The following is a 16,743-nucleotide window of genomic DNA, read 5'->3' as shown; positions in this document are numbered from 1 at the left end:
TGTATAGGGCATTGGTGAGGCTGCAGCTGGAGTACTGTGTACAGTTTTGGGCGCCGTACTTAACGCAAGGATATTTTGGCCTTGGAGGGAGTGCAGAGGAGGTTTACTAGGCTGATGCCGGAGTTGAGGGGGTTGAGCTATGAGGAGAGGCTGAATAAACTAGGCTTGTACTCGTTAGAGTTTAGAAGAATGAGGGGAGATCTCATTGAGATGTATAAGATGATGAATGGGATGGATAGGATAGAGGTGGAGAGACTCTTCCCGCTCAGAAAGGACAGTAGGACTAGGGGGCACAGCCTCAAGATAAAGGGGGGGCGGTTTAGAACGGAGTTGAGGAGGAACTTCTTCACTCAAAGGGTGGTGAATCTCTGGAATTCTCTACCCGTTGAAGTGGTGGAGGCTGCCTCGCTAAATATTTTTAAGACGCGGGTTGATGGGTTTTTGATAAGAGAGGGAATTAAGGGTTATGGGGAGAGGGCGGGAATGTGGAACTGAGCCACGACAGATCAGCCATGATCTTATTGAATGGCGGGGCAGGCTCGAAGGGCTAGATGGCCTACTCCTGCTCCTATTTCTTATGTTCTTATGTTATTCCAAGAGAGTGCAGAGGGTGATTTCTGCCTTGGGGTTCAGAATCTGAGGTAATGTCCACACGTTGACTTTCTGCTGCACCGTAGTGACAACCGTAAATTACTGAGAACTGCTGCGTGAAATGCTGAGACCTAAAACAGGGTCCTGAGCATCCAGCCACATAAAAAGCAACAAGTACTTTTCAAATGTCTCCAAATTGTTCTCAATAGGAGCAAAATACTCAGCACCCTTGGTTCTTTCTCTCAACCCTTTCCGAGTTTGGGAGGTGGCGTAAACGTTCCTGTTAAAATGGCTGGGTAGTGTCCCACTGTCACTTCTGATGCATCCGCACCCACCCCAGCCATACAAATGACCCCAAACCCGAGTACAGGAAAGATATCTGTGCCATCAGCTGCAGGTCCACCATCAGGGGTGGTAGTGATCAGCTCAGCTGAACTGATGGTGAGGGGTCAATGTCCTGAAATGCTGGGGTTTATACTCTTTAAATAAGAGCTTAAAGGAACATAGATTTTCACTCTAAAAGGGAAGTTCCTTCAGTTATGATGAAAGTACTCTGCAGAGATATCAATCTTTTTGCTTCAGGTGCTGCCAGTACTTCACTTCAAAAACAGAACGCAGATACCAGCTCTGTGAAAAACTGATGCAAAGAAGTTTCTGATGTTGACCAAGTATCTATTTTGTAAACAGATAAGCTTCAAGTGTTCAGCTCTGAAGCTAGCGATGGATGTTCTGCTAAATGGAAATGGATGTAAAGATAATAAAAACATGTCTAAAATATTGCAACTAGACAAGTTACCCAAGGGATGAGCATTAAGAGCACTATTTCTGTTTAGTTTCAACCTTCCCCATCTCAGTCATTCATAGTGGAGCTGGATTTAAAAATAGCCTCAAAAATATTCTCAATGTCACCTGAAGACAGTTAAAAAAAAATTGGCTTAGTAAAGTGCTATTTATATAACATCGAAGCAACGGTGCTACTTATTTACATCGGAAAGACCACAGTGCTATTTATATCCATTGGGCTAGGTTATGTTCCTATTTTAGCACATCAATAAGGATACCATTTCACTCCTGTCCAACCATCAAATATGACTTTTTTTCCTTTTTTTTATTTAAGCTACAAATACCACTTGTTCCCTGAAGGCCAAGGTTACTGCTGGGAAAATAACGAGCTCAGACTCGGAGCAAAATAGACAGCGTGGACAGTGTTTTAAGATGAAGGGACAAATAAAATGTGACAGTAGGTTTACATCTCGAATAAAATCAGGCTGCATCACTTGTCCTCTGCTGCTCTGAAACCACAAATAATACTGGATCCATTAGGCACGAGTTGCGGGAAGAAACAAAGAGATAGAGCGGGTGATGTAAGAGGCCGACTGCAATAAATGTGATGCAACAAATAGGCAGTGTAGAGAGGTTTGGCTTTGTGATTTCAATACAATATTTCTCTACATTGTTTGACAATCAGCACTGTTCACCTCATCATATTTCCTTGCCAACAGACAGTCACTTCATTTGTCTAGTTTCATTCTATCAAGTGGCAGAAATATATTACCTGTTGAGCCTTGAATCAGCATTTAGGAGACTAAAGATCAAAGAACAACGAAAAATACAGCACAGGAACATGCCCTTCAGCCATCCAAGCCTGTGCCAATCATGATGCCCTAACTAAATTACAAAAAAAACCTTCTGCTCTTACTCAGTCCATATCCCTCTATTCCCTCCTTATCCATGTACCCAACCAGATGCCTCTTAAATGTGGCCAATGTGCCTGCTTCCACCATCTCCTCTGGCAGCACGTTCCAGGCATCCACCACTCTCTGCACAAAAAGCTTCTCCCACACATCTCTCTTAAACTTTCCTAACACATTGACGAAGGAAGAGCGGTAGATGTGGTTTATATGGACTTCAGCAAGGTCCCCCATGCTAGGCTTACTGAGAAAGTGAGGAGGCATGGGATCCAAGGGGACGTTGCTTTCTGGATCCAGAACTGGCTTGCCCACAGAAGGCAGAGAGTGGTTGTAGATAGGTCTTTTTCAGCATGGAGGTCGGTCACCAGTGGAGTGCCCCAGGGATCTGTTCTGGGACCCTTGCTGTTTGTGATTTTTATAAATGATCTGGATGAGAAAGTAGAGGGATGGGTTGGTAAGTTTGCCAATGACACGAAGGTTGGAGGTGTTGTGGATAGTTTGCAGGGACATCAGAAGTTGCAGTGTGACATAGATAGGATGCAAGACTAGGCAGAAAAGTGACAGATGACTTCAACCCGGATAATTGTGTGGTGGTACATTTTGGCAGGTCAAATGGGATGAAGGAATATAATATTAAGGGTAAGACTCTTAGCAATGTGGAAGATCAGAAGGATCTTGGGGTCCGGGTTCATAGGTACAGGATGTGGTCAAGAAGGCGTATGGTGCACTGTTCTTCATCAATTGTGGAACTGAGTTTAGGAGTCAGGAGATAATGCTGCAGCTTTGTAAGACCCTGATCAGACCCCACTTGGAGTACTGTGCTCAATTCTGGTCACCTCATTACAGGAAGGATGTTGAAGCCATTGAAAGGGTGCGGAGGAGATTTGCAAGGATGTTGCCTGGATTGGGTGGCATGCCTTATGAGAATAGGTTGAGAGAGCTCAGTCTTTTCTCCTTGGAGAGACGAAGGATGAGCGGTGACCTGATAGAGTGTATAAGATGTTGAGAGGTATTGATAGGGTGGATTCTCAGAGGCTTTTTCCCAGGGCTGAAATGGCTGCCACAAGAGGACACGGGTTTAGGGTGTTGGGGAGTAGGTACAGAGGAGATGTCAGGGGTAAGTTTTTCACTCAGAGGGTGGTGGGTGAGTGGAATCGGCTGCCGGTGATGGTGGAGGCAAATTCGATAGGGTCTTTTAAGAGACTTCTGGATGAGCACATGAGACTTAATAGGAGTGAGGGTTATAGGTAAGCCTAGTAGGTAAAGATATGATTGGCGCAACTTGTGGGCCGAAGGGCCTTTTTGTGCAGTAGTTTTTTCTATGTTCTATAAATGCATGGGGTTACAGGGATAGGGCAGGAGGGGGGCTTGGGTAAGATGCTCTGTCGGAGACTCAGGCAGACTTAATGGGCCAAATGGTTCACCTCCAGTTATAGGGCCATGTATGCCTGAAGCAAATTAATCCTCCTAAATTATTCTAGATCAGTGGGGTGTATCTCCACATGGAGACAGTATACACTTCACATCAGACAACTAAAAGTCTACCTGTCAGGACTATCAGTCGTTTGGTTTGGAGACTCTTAAGCATGGTGGTAGAGTTTCACACATATCAGATATCCAGCTGGCCAAAATAAATATATCCTCAACTAACACTCTTACATTCCCCATTATCTATGATTCTAAAGTAAAGACAAAAAAAAAAATCACTGGAAACACAGTGCAGGTCAGTGATTGAGAGAGAAAGATTAAAGTTGCAGGTGTGATTCTTTGCTGAATCTCTGGAGACAGATTGCAGTCTTCTCTGAAATATTGGCTATCTTTCTCTTTCAGACGCTGTGAGTTTCCATTACTTGTGTAATTGGAATTTGTATTTCCAGCATTTAAGGATTTTCTTTTTGGCTCTAACTGTAGGTACTATGGCGGAGAAATCTGATTATGCAGCACTGCTTGCAGATTTACATTGGTTCCTCATCTTACTGCCAGCAGAGCTCATGCTGCTCGCTTTGTACTTTGCGAATGGAGCTCTGTGCCTTGGCAAATCGAGGTAAATCTGCAGTGTGATGCGGGCTAATTTCTTCTCCCCAACTTATCCCAAACTAGTCACTGTTCTATCTGCAATGCATCATCACTCACTATATAAATCTAATGCATTGTGCAGGCTTACGATATTCACTAGACCCAATGAAGCTAAGACGCATTCCATTTACAGGAAAATGTGATTTTTATTGCTCATTTTGAGGACATGAACAACACAAAATCACCTCTTGCTATCCTTCCCCAACAGACAAAGATTAATTGCACATATAACAGTTAGGAAAACTCTTTCCCTCATAATTTTATTCCAAAGTCATTAATATGACTATGAGTAAAAAATGACAGAGGAATCAATAAAAGGCTTTTGGGGGTCACATGATGTCAGTGTGGAAGCAGGTACATCTATGTGAGCTCTGGGGCTACACATTTTGATTTTTGTTTATCCTAGAACTTACAGGCTTGCATTTTGTTTGTATTTCAGTAGTTCTGGAGTTATAGAATCTCTGATTGAGTCCTGTCATGGTACAGACAGACTATGCATCCTGGGAAAAGATGTTGCATCATTGGTGCCTCAAAGGTGGCTACATTTTCCAGCATGTACTTGGTTGGAAATGATCTTGCTGCACTGTACCAATCTTTGAGAATTTGTGTTATTTGTAAAAAAAATGAAAATCCTCAAAAGAAAAATTTTAAAAGGCTTTGATTTCTAAATTTAAAAACAATCTGATTTCTAGCACTTTTCCCTCCACTGCTGAGATTGCCCTGGACTTAAATTACAGCCATGCATCAGCCAGGCTGACAATGACACTAAGAAAGATGGATAATGAGAAGCTTTGATGGATTTAGTCATTGCTTTCCCTGAACATTCTGGGATACTGTTACAGGTGCCCTTCTGTACTTTACCTGAGTGAGATTATAGCTCTTCTGAATGACCAGTGGTTATCTGTAAGCCCAGATAGAGACTCTGGTTAAGAATAATCCTCACTTCGAGGGTACTTTCCAAACAGGTTCAGAATTTCACTGCAACTAGTGAATAAAGCAAACCTTTCTCTTGGTGTCTATTTTCCAGCAGCCGTCACTAGGAGAGGACTTCCTTGCTGTTTCTTCTCCTTCCCTGACCCAGATTCTGTGACCAATTGAAGCACTTTTCCTGCTGAGGTCAAATGGCAGTGAAGGCAAGTTACTGAACCCCAGTCATCCTGGGCTAAACTGAATGAAACCTGACTTCCATTTTGGAAATGTACAAACATACTTTAGCACTGCCATCCATCACCTGTGCTTATAATATGACAATAACACTCAACTTGCTTGGATTGATTTTTAGCGCGCAGAGATAGAATTCCAGCACATCGGTTAAAGCTGGTAACACAATTGCACACATACTCTCACCTTCAACATAGGGATCGGAAGTGCCTTTCCTTCCTTGTCCAAGGAAACATAAGTAAAGAATGCAGTCACGGCAGATGCCTTTTCTTTTGGCCTTCCCAGTACATGGTCAACATCCACAAAAACTTCAATTTCCATGGATCTATTACTGGTAAACGTCATTCGACCAGACACAGTAATTACAGATCCTGTGAAAGGAAGATATTCCAGTTAGCAAGAAGCCATTGCCATCTGTAATCAAAGAAATGATGGTGAAAGGAGTACTTGCATTCATTGTGCATTTTGCATCCTCATGATTTTTCAAAGCAATTGGCAGCCAATCACTTTTATACTGAAATACAAGCCCAATTCATGGTAGATTCTTTTGCATAATACAGGTTGATGGATGAAAGTTAGTTAAGACATTGGGAGAATGTCTTGCTCTTTTTTAAAAGTCTTTCGCATCAACTTGAATAGGTAGAGGGGCTACCAAACAATGGCACCTCTTGACAATTAGCAACCTCTGTACTTCAACGGAGTATCAATCTAGGTTTACATGTTTGAACACAACCTATTGAATCAGAGGTGACAGTGCCACCGCTAAGCCACACTGACACTTGTGCTCTGCTTCCTTGTATAGAAATCCATTTATTGTGAACACAACACACTTCACGCAATGTATTCAATCGGGAGAAGAACCTTGCCTGTGGACCTCTGTCCCAACTTCATGGGAAATTGCCTCTCTGATGTCCTTACACATTTGATCATTTACAATAAAACTAAATTAAATAATAAATCCAGGGTAGCTACAGTCGTACCAGAGGTGATTCAATTCTGGACATCAAAAACTTAATCTGCTGCTTTCACAGATTTTTAAATGACATAGCCTAACAGATTATCAATATTTTACATGAAAATCTAGGATTATTAACATCAGCACTTATCAAGTTTACAACAGAAAGTCTGAATCATATGGTTCATTGATTGCAATAACAAAGTGCAAGTGCTGTTCTAGATGGCAGCAGATAAGAATAGCAGAGCTAGGAACAGGTGAAGACCATTCAGCCCCTTGAACCTGCTCCGCCATTCAACAAAATCATGGCTGATCTCATCTCATCCTCATCTCCACTTTCCTGCCCATTCTCCATAACCCTTCAACCCATTACTAATTAAAAATCTGTCTCCTCCTTAAATTTACTCAATGTCCTGACATCCACTGCACTCTGGGGTAGTGAATTTGACAGACTTGCCACCCTTTGAGAGAAGTAGTTTCTCCTTATCTCTGGTACCCCTTATCCTAAACTATGACCTCTTGTTCTAGGTTGCCCCACAACAGGAAGCATCCACTCTATGTCTACTTTGTCACTACCTTTTATCATCTTATACCCCAATTAGATCTCATCTCATTTTTCTAAATTCTAGAGAGTATAAGCCTAAACTATTTAATCTCTCTTCATAAGACAAACCCCTCACCTCAGAAATCAACCTAGTGAACCTCCTCTGAACTGCCTCTAGTGCCACTACATTCTTCCTCAAATAAGGGGAACAAAACTGTACACAGTACTCCAGGCGCAGTCTCACCAATAGATGCAGCAACACCTTCTTACTTTTATACTCTATTTCTTTAGCTTTCCTTATTACCTGCTACACCTGAAGACTAATTATCTGAGACTCATGCACAAGATCCCTCTGTATCAAAGCACCCCAAAGCCTGTCTACATTTAGATAATAGGTTGCCTATTTATTTTTCTGACCAAAATGGATAACCTCACACTTATCCATGTTAAACGTCATCTGCCATTGTAAGAGGAGGTTCAGAATAACCTGGGACGAAAAGTCTAACAAATCAGAACAGATTCATTTAGAGTGAAGTCACAAAGTGCCTGGAATATATCTCACAAAGATACTGTTTGCATACACACACATAAACACCGTTAGAGAATTTGGACGTGTATTTCTAAATATTTTGTATTAAAACAGAAGAACACCTGGAATATTGTGTTCAGTTTAGTAACCTTGGTATAGCGAAGATATTATTAAACTGGAGAGAGTGCAGAAGAGATTTACAAGGATGTTGCCAGGATTCGAGGGTTGAGTTATAGGGAGAGATTGGACAGGCTAGGACCTTTCTCTTTGGAGTGTAGGCGGGGTAATCTTATAGAAGTGTATAAAAGATCATGAGAGGCATGGATAGGGTGAATGCACTCTGTTTTTTCCAGGGTTGGAGAATTGAGAACTAGAGGGCAAAGGTTTAAGTTAAGAAGAGAAAAAAAAATGGGAACCTGAGGAGCAACGTCTTAACATGGAGGGTGATACATATGTGGAATGAGCTGCCGGAGGAAGTGGTTGAGGCAGGGACATTGACAATATTTAAAAGGCATTTGGAAAGATACATGGATAGGAAAAGTTGAGATGGATATAGGCCAAATGTGTCAAATGGGGTTAGCTTAGATGGGCTTTTTGGTTGGCATGGACAGTTTGGGCTGAACGGCCTGTCTCCGTGCCATAGAATCTATGATTCTAAAAGCATATATCTTGGTCAACAGCATAATGCTCTAAGGCATGATGGGACATAGTCAAGTAAAAAGAACCACATTCTTTGGAACAATACAGCAACTGAGTGCAGAGAAAAGAAGCAATTCTTATCCACGTCTCTAGATGTTCTTCGAGTTCACAGATAGACTAAAGTAATAGACGATACATTAAACAAGATAAGGGAAAGTCTTGAGAAACTGTGAGAAACTCTTAAAGTTCATGAACTAATCACACAGTCCCATGATGTCCAGGAGTAAATGTTATTGGTCAGGATAAAATTTACTGGAGTTCTATGAGGATGTGTCTAGGGCAGTGGATAGAGGAGAGCCGGTGGATGTGGTCTTTCTGGATTTTCAGAAGGCATTTGACAAGGTACCTCACAAGAGGTTATTGCAGAAGGTCAGGGGACATGGAGTTGGGGGTAGGGTGTTAGCGTGGATAGAGGATTGGTTGTCAAATAGGAGGCAGAGAGTGGGGGTCAATGGGTGCTATTCGGATTGGCGGTTGGTGACTAGTGGGGTGCCCCAGGGGTCGGTGCTGGGGCCTCAGCTATTTACCATTTATATTGATGATCTGGAGGAGGGAACCGAGTGCAGGGTGTCGAAATTTGCTGATGACACCAAGATTGGGGGAAAGGCAAATTGGGCGGAGGGTGTGGAGAGTCTGCAGAAGGATCTAGATAGGCTGGGCGAATGGGCCAGGAAATGGCAAATGGAATTTAATGTTGGCAAGTGTGAGGTGGTCCACTTTGGTAGGAAGAATGGTAGGAAGGACTATTACTTACGTGGCGAAAAACTGCAGCAGGCGACGGTGCAGAGGGACCTCGGGGTCCTTGTGCATGAGTCGCAAAAACCCAGCTTGCAGGTGCAGCAGGTGGTCAGGAAGGCGAATGGGATGCTGGCCTTCATAGCGAGGGGGATTGAATATAAAAGTAGGGAGGTCTTGCTGCAGCTGTATAGGGCATTGGTGAGGCCGCAGCTGGAGTACTGTGTGCAGTTTTGGGCGCCGCACCTGCGCAAGGATATTTTGGCCCTGGAGGGAGTGCAGAGGAGGTTTACTAGGCTGATACCGGAGTTGAGGGGGTTGAGCTATGAGGAGAGGCTGAATAAACTAGGCTTGTACTCGCTAGAGTTTAGAAGAATGAGGGGAGATCTCATTGAGACGTATAAGATGATGAATGGGATGGATAGGATAGAGGTGGAGAGACTCTTCCCGCTCAAAAAAGACAGTAGGACTAGGGGGCACAGCCTCAAGATAAAGGGGAGGCGGTTTAGAACGGAGTTGAGGAGGAACTTCTTCACTCAAAGGGTGGTGAATCTCTGGAATTCTCTGCCCGTTGAAGTGGTGGAGGCTGCCTCGCTAAATATTTTTAAGAAGCGGGTTGATGGGTTCTTGATAAGAGAGGGGATTAAGGGTTATGGGGAGAGGGCGGGAAAGTGGAACTGAGCCACGACAGATCAGCCATGATCTTACTGAATGGCGGGGCAGGCTCGAAGGGCTAGATGGCCTACTCCTGCTCCTATTTCTTATGTTCTTATGTTCTTAAATAATCCATATCCAGTAATGAATGTCTCACACCTGGCTGGGGTGAGCAAAAAGGTGGGCAAATAACTTTCGAAAATTGTATAGTTGTAATACTGACAGTGAAGTACTTTTTGAGGGATTTTGGATCACCCTCCCTCACTGTGCTGAACCAAGCTTGGGAAATAAAGAAATGTCTTTACCCAGAATCTCTGAGAAATGCTCCAAAACTCATTTGGCCCACTTAACCTATCAACATCCATTCATACATTTCTTATTTCCTCACTGCAATTTGCTATCTCACCTATATTAGTGTCATCTGCAGATGTGGCTGTGGCATCTTCTATCCCTGTATCCAAGTCATTAATATAGATTGTAAATAGTGGGGCCCAAGGACAGTACCCTGTGGAACACCACTAGTTACATCTTGCCAAACAGAAAAAGGACCAATTTATCCTGACTCTCTGCCTTCTGTCAGTTAACTAGTCTTCTACATAAGCTAATGAAATACCCCTAACCTCATGTGATCTTACCTTGTGTATTAACCTTCTGTGAAGTACCATGTCACTCCTTCCTGAAATTGAGATACATCTACATCTACAGGATCCCCATTATCCACTTGGCTTGTTACATCTTCGAAGAACTCTAGCAAATTAGTCAAACACAATTTACCCTTCATTAAACCAAGCTGACTCTGATGGCTTGTGTTTTGACTTTTCAAATGTCCTGTTATTACTTCCTTACTTCTAACAATTTCTCAATAGAACATAGAACACTACAGCACAAACAGGCCCTTCGGCCCACAAGTTGCGCCGATCATATCCATACCTACCAGGCCTATCTATAACTCTCAATCCCATTAAATCCCATGTTAGACATTAAACTAACAGGTCTTTAGTTTCCTACTTTCTGCCTCCCTTACTTTTTGAATAAGGGCATTACATTAGCATTTTTCCAATCCACTGAATCCTTTTTCCCACATCCAGGGAATTTTGGAATATTATAACCAATGGATCCTGCTGCCACTTCCTTTAATATCCTAGGATGTAGGCCATCAGGCCATGGGAACATGTCTGCCTTTAATCCCAATAGTTTGTTGAGTACTATTTCCCTGCTGATGATGATTGCTCTCAGTTCCTCCCTTTCCATTTCCTCTGTATTACTTGTTACTGTTGGGATGGTATTAATGTCTTCCATCTTGAAAACTGAGGCAAAATATTAATTTAGCATCTCTGCCATTTCTGAGTTCCCCACTAACTCCCCATTCTCATCCTCAAGGGACTTGGCTCGCTATTTATCTCCTTCTCAGTACAGTATGTCCTCACAGGTCCAGCCGCCTTTGCTCCCGGAAGGTGAGTGATTAAAGTATTATGGTTAAAATATATATTTTATCAAGAAAATTGTCTGGTCGGCTGTTGACCAAAAAAGTTCAGAAAGGTTCAATTCCCCGGTCAGTGTTTGCTGATCTGTCGAGAGATGCAGACAATAGATCAAGACTCTATACAGGTGGGATGGGGGAAATCAGCCAGGACTTGCTGTTATTTGATGACCCTTGATGTGACTATTAGGTGAGCAAAGGATTGGACCTGACTGTTGTAACCAATCATGTACTTCCCTTCAAGATATTTGTCCAATTCTGCCTTGCAGATATTTAAGTGTCTTGCCTCTACAACTCCCTCAATCGTTAGTTTCAATAAGTCAGTAAGCCTTCCAATGATGCAGTGCATCCCAGTTAAATCTACCTCTTTTCAGCTTAAATTCTTGTTCTTTTGGTTGACAGAATTCTCAAATAACTTGAATAATTCAATAACATTAGAGAGTTGCATGCACCCACATGATGCTGGTGAATCACAGAAATCAGTTGCTAAGCCGATGAGCCATACAACTGCAGCCTGGTTTGCTGGCATTGTGCAAACTCCCAGTACCAGGATTTTCAGAATTTGACAAAGCCTCGAGACAACAGTCAATAAAATTCCTAATGATGCAAACCAGTCAATGAAGCAGCAGCCACATGGGAACCGGCTGGAAGGATAATTTCATACCAAACCGGATGAACTGATCAAGAATTGTAATGCAGAATTCATGCTAATGCAGCTTCGAAAGGAACAGTGAACCAAGCAGAGCTGAGGATTGCTCCAATTTGCTACATTGGTCCCACCGTTAAAGTGTCCTTTCCAAGTTATTTACGTCCGGTGACCAAAACATCTATTACACTTCCGCAAAGGTCACAGGTCATAGGTCATCAAGCTATGAACTATCTATCATCAAACAAAAACATTGCCAATGTTACAGAGAGGAAGATGTTATGATCCTAGTTGATGTAATAACTGGATGGGAAGATCCCAGAATGTAGCCCTGGCTCAAAAGACTGTGGCCAGGATTCTCCCCAGAAAAAAACTAAGCGCCCAATGTACTTACTATATACTCCTGTTTTCCCGCCTGGTTTTTGGGCATACTTACCAGAACGAATCGCCGTCACTCTGTGCAATGATTCACTTTGGTAAGTGGGCGGTGTGGCCTATTACTGCCCGAGAGGCAGGCAGCATATTGCTGAGCGGGCCACTGTGCATGCGGCGATCTGTCAGTGCGGAAATCGGTGCATGTGCAGTGGTTCCCATTGCTGGCTTCCTGGTTGCTGGCCTCCAATCGCTGGCCAGCTCCACAATCCCTTTGATTGCTGGCCTCCCGTACCTCACCAGGCCAGCCCCGATGTCAGCCCTGACACTGCAACACCGCCCCCCCCCCCCCACCCCCTCCCCTCCAAACTGCACCCCCCATCCCCAATGGCCAGCCCCAACTCCCTCACCTTAATGGCCAGCCCTGAATCACCCCATCTCAATGACTGGTCCTGATTGTACTCCTCCTCCCTGTCCCGATGCCCAAGTGCAGAGTTGCAGCGGGTCCCCTCCTGATCACCCCTTCACCGGGCCCCACTCCCAGTATGCTTCAATTCAATAACTTACCTTCCCTGCTGCCATCAGACTTTTGAATGGACCTACCTCGCACTAAGTTGATCTTTCTCTACACCCTAGCTATGGCTGTAACACTATATTCTGCACTCGTCGTTTCCTTCTCTATGAACAGTATGCTTTGCCTGGAGAGCACACAAAAAAATACTTTTCACTGTGTTAATACATGTCACAGTAACAAATCAAATCGTGAGAGCTAGCAACTGACTGAAAGTGAGCAAAGCTCAGAGGCAGCGCTACACTGTCACTGAGCTGATCCCGCGACTGGCAGTGAGCCTTTCATTTCCGATTCGCTCAGGTTTCCGCAACGGTGTATCCATCAAATCTGGCACTGAAATTAAGTTAACACCAATAAAAGGTGAAAAGGAAATGCAGCCTTTTATCCATAGTGATAGATTTTCTAATTAACACTCCTCAGTCAGCATGACAACTGAAAAGAACAAACGTGATGCTGTAGGAATCACCAGTAACACCCATCCTAAATTGGTTGAGGTATGGAAAACTCAAGAGTTGGGACTTGCAATTTTTCGTAGGGTATTTATATTATTTTCTTGATGGAGGTGCAGCTACTCCTGGGTACAGTTCCTGACAGGCGCCCTCCACAATTCTGCTCATGAATATTGGCATTGAAAATTAAACGGAAAACACTGGGAGAGATGTATAATAGGAAGCTATGCTGATCTCACCTGTTTCACAGTCATCCAAAACCAAAATGATATTTCATGTGCAAGTGTGGAGCAGAACTTTAGCAAGAGTCTCCGGCCTGGATTTTACGTGAAGAAAAGCAGGTGTTCACTGCTGACCTCAAGAAACACTGAGCACAGAGACAGAATCATACAATCTCTACAGTGCTGAAGGAGGCCATTCAGTCCATCCAGCATGCACTGACAACAATCCCACCCAGGCCCATGTATTTACCCTGACACCAAGTGGCAATTTAGCATGGCCAATCAATATAACCCGCACATCTTTGGACCGTAGGAGGAAACTGGAGCACCCGGAGGAAACCCACACTGACCCGGGAAGAATGTACAAATTCCACACAGACAGTGACCTGAAGAATTGAACCTGGGTCCTGGTGCTGTGAGACAGCAGTTCTAACCACTGTGCTGCCTAGCAATGTTTGTGGCATGGTTTTCCCCTCTCCCGAAGGCAGTTTAAATCTGGTGCCAAGTCAAGAGATCTCCAGGCATGCAGCACCAGTGATGTCAGCAAGCAGGATAAGCATCCAATCACTTCCAAGTATTTGTACAGATAGCAAACCAGTAAACTGTAAATTCTGACTATCTTCCATTTTCACTTTAGTTTTTCAGATAGCAAAATAAATAATTGGATTAAGATAGAAGCTAAAATATTGTAAATAAACAGTTTTAAGAATTTTAATTTCATGTGACTTTATCATAAAATCATGTGGCTTTATTATAATAAATAAATTTAACATTCCGCATCTATAAAGTTAGTATTTCAGGGTCGGTGAGGAGATTCAGTAGTAATTATGAACTTAGCCTACTGTTAAAAATCAGGTTACACTTTTTTTAACAAGATATAACTTTTTCAAGGGCTTTTACAGCAAAAAAAAGCATAGCTTTTTTTTATTATTTCACTAAATGCTCAGGAATTGTGTTCTAGGGAATCTCTGCAGTATATCTTCCAGACGAGTACAGAATCAATGGCAACAATTTGATAAGCACCTTCCAAACTTACAAGCATTACCATCTAAGAGTCCTAGAAGGGAACATCATGATCTGCAGGTTCCATATAAATGACACATTATCCTGACTAGGAATTATATCACTGTTCCTTCACTGTTGCTGAGTCAAAATCCTGGAATTCCTTTTCTAACAGCACTGTGATATTTCCACACCACATTGCTACAACCACAGCAGATGATATTTGTGAAGCAAGTGACGCCACAGAGGGATTGTTTGCTGGAGCTGAGAGAGAGAGAGCTAAGATTTTACCTGTTAAAAACCTGTTTAAAATAAGTTCAAAGCACTTTACTCTTTGTAGAACTGTTTAAAGCATTTATTTATTGTATTTACTGCTTTAAGAATTCTGAGGGTGTGGTGAAAAGGCATTTGTGGACCAGCCTGCTTTAAATCAGCGCCAGGTTTAAAAGGAGGCCTGGTGTAGACAGCGGGCAGCGTCTGAGCGGGCAGCGGAGTGAGTGGGAAGCAGAGTGAGTTAACAGGGCTTAATATCAAAAAGGGCTGGAAGGAAAAAGGCCAGGTGAGTTTGTTTGAAAAAAAAACAAGGAAAAAAAATTTTTTCAAAACTACTACAGCAAGAAACAAGGAAAAAAATTTTTTCCCCATAAAAAATTACAGTGAATAATGGAGGGGCATGTGATGTGTGGTTTCTGTATGATGTGGGAACTGGCGGACCCCAGGGTCCTTCCCAGTGACCATGTCTGCAGTAAGTGCAGGTTGCTGGAGGAGCTCCAGCTCAAGGTGGATGAGCTGGCCTCTGAGCTACAGACACTGAGGCTCATCAGGGGGAGAGAGGGTGCCCCTAGACTGGCTAAATCTAAGGGTCAGGGACAAAAGGGGGCTGCTGGGAGGAGGAGGAAGAGGGGTGAGGAGCGGAGGCCTCAGCCTCTTAATCTGCATAACAGGTTTGAGGTTCTTGCTTCCAGTCTGGAAGAGGACGAGGCAGGTGAGGTCGGTGAGCAAACTGCACACGGTACAGTGATGCAGCAGGACATAGGCAAAGAGAAGGGGAAAAGGAACATAGTAGTGATTGGAGATAGTGGGGTGAAGAGTATTGACACTGTCCTTTGTCACAATGACGAAGTGCACAGAAGGGTGTGTTGTCTGCCTGGTGCTCGGGTACAGGATGTCGCAGCTGGGCTGCAGAGGAACCTGGAGTGGGAGGGTGAGAACCCGGTCGTTGTAGTACATGTGGGTGCCGGCGACGTAGGCAAAGTGCGGACTGAGGATCTGGGGAGGGAGTATGAGAAGCTGGGAATGGAATTAAAAAGTAGAACCGACAAGGTGGTCGTCTCTGGGCTACTGCCTGAACTGAGTGCAGACGGGCGTAGGGTTGACAGGATAAAGGAAGTGAATGGGTGGCTCAGGGATTGGTGTGGGAGGAATGGGTTTGAATTTATGGGGCATTGGCACCAGTATTGGGGTAGGTGGGACTTGTTCGGGCGGGATGGGGTTGGTCTGAATCGTGCTGGGACCAGAGTGTTGGCAAATCGAGTAAAGAGGACTGTAGACAGGGCTTTAAACTAATTAGGGGGGGGGAGGGTGCGAGGGTAGGTGACGCTACGAGGTCTAAAGTTAAGGATAGGGTACAAGTAAGGGAAGAGGCCGAGGATGTCCCAATTGGTGGCGTTACGGCAAATAGGGTCCAGGTGAAGGCTGGGATGAAAGCGCTTTATCTGAATGCACGAAGCATTCGGAATAAAGTGGATGAGCTGGTGGCGCAGATCGACACAAATGGATACGATCTGGTGGCCATTACAGAGACGTGGCTGCAAGGTGACAGGGACTGGGAGATGAATGTACAGGGCTATCAAGTGTTTAGGAAGGATAGGCAGGAGGAAAGAGGGGGTGGCGTAGCTCTGCTGATTAAGGATAGTATCAAGGTGGTAGCAAGGGATGATATCGGAGCCAAAGAGCAGAACGTGGAATCGTTGTGGGTGGAGATTAGGAACAGCAAAGGGAGGAAGACGCTGGTGGGTGTCGTCTATAGGCCCCCGAATAATGATCTGGAGGTGGGGCGGGCTGTTAACACGCAAATAAGTGCGGCGTGCAGGAATGGGACGGCAGTAGTTATGGGAGATTTCAATCTGCATATTGATTGGTCGACCCATGTTGGACGAGGTGGGCTCGAGGAGGAGTTCTTGGAATGCTGCCGGGATAATTTCCTTGAACAGTGTGTGTTGGAGCCGACGAGGGAGCGAGCTATCTTGGATCTGGTGCTATGTAATGAGTCGGGTAGAATTAGGGACCTTGCGGTGAAGGATCCTCTTGGAGAGAGTGATCATTGTATGGTGGAGTTTCTGGTGCAGATGGAGGAGGAGAAAGTGG

At 43.9% G+C, this 16,743-nt stretch overlaps 1 protein-coding gene across 3 annotated transcripts in view; it reads right to left on the bottom strand.

The window, feature by feature from the left end:
* The window catches only part of acot7 (acyl-CoA thioesterase 7), a 281,598-nt gene that overhangs the window by 32,658 nt on the left and 232,197 nt on the right, over positions 1-16,743 (bottom strand). For all 3 annotated transcript variants that reach the window (XM_080214973.1, XM_080214974.1, XM_080214972.1), the window contains one exon: positions 5,706-5,890. In XM_080214973.1, coding sequence (XP_080071099.1) covers positions 5,706-5,890 — 185 coding nt within the window. The remainder of the gene's footprint in view (positions 1-5,705; positions 5,891-16,743) is intronic.

The sequence above is a fragment of the Carcharhinus amblyrhynchos genome, chromosome 30, assembly GCF_965287045.1.
Source record: "Carcharhinus amblyrhynchos chromosome 30, sCarAmb.v2.hapA, whole genome shotgun sequence".
In the NCBI taxonomy this organism is placed as follows: Eukaryota; Metazoa; Chordata; class Chondrichthyes; order Carcharhiniformes; family Carcharhinidae; genus Carcharhinus; species Carcharhinus amblyrhynchos.
This window is presented reverse-complemented; position numbering and strand designations above follow the sequence as displayed.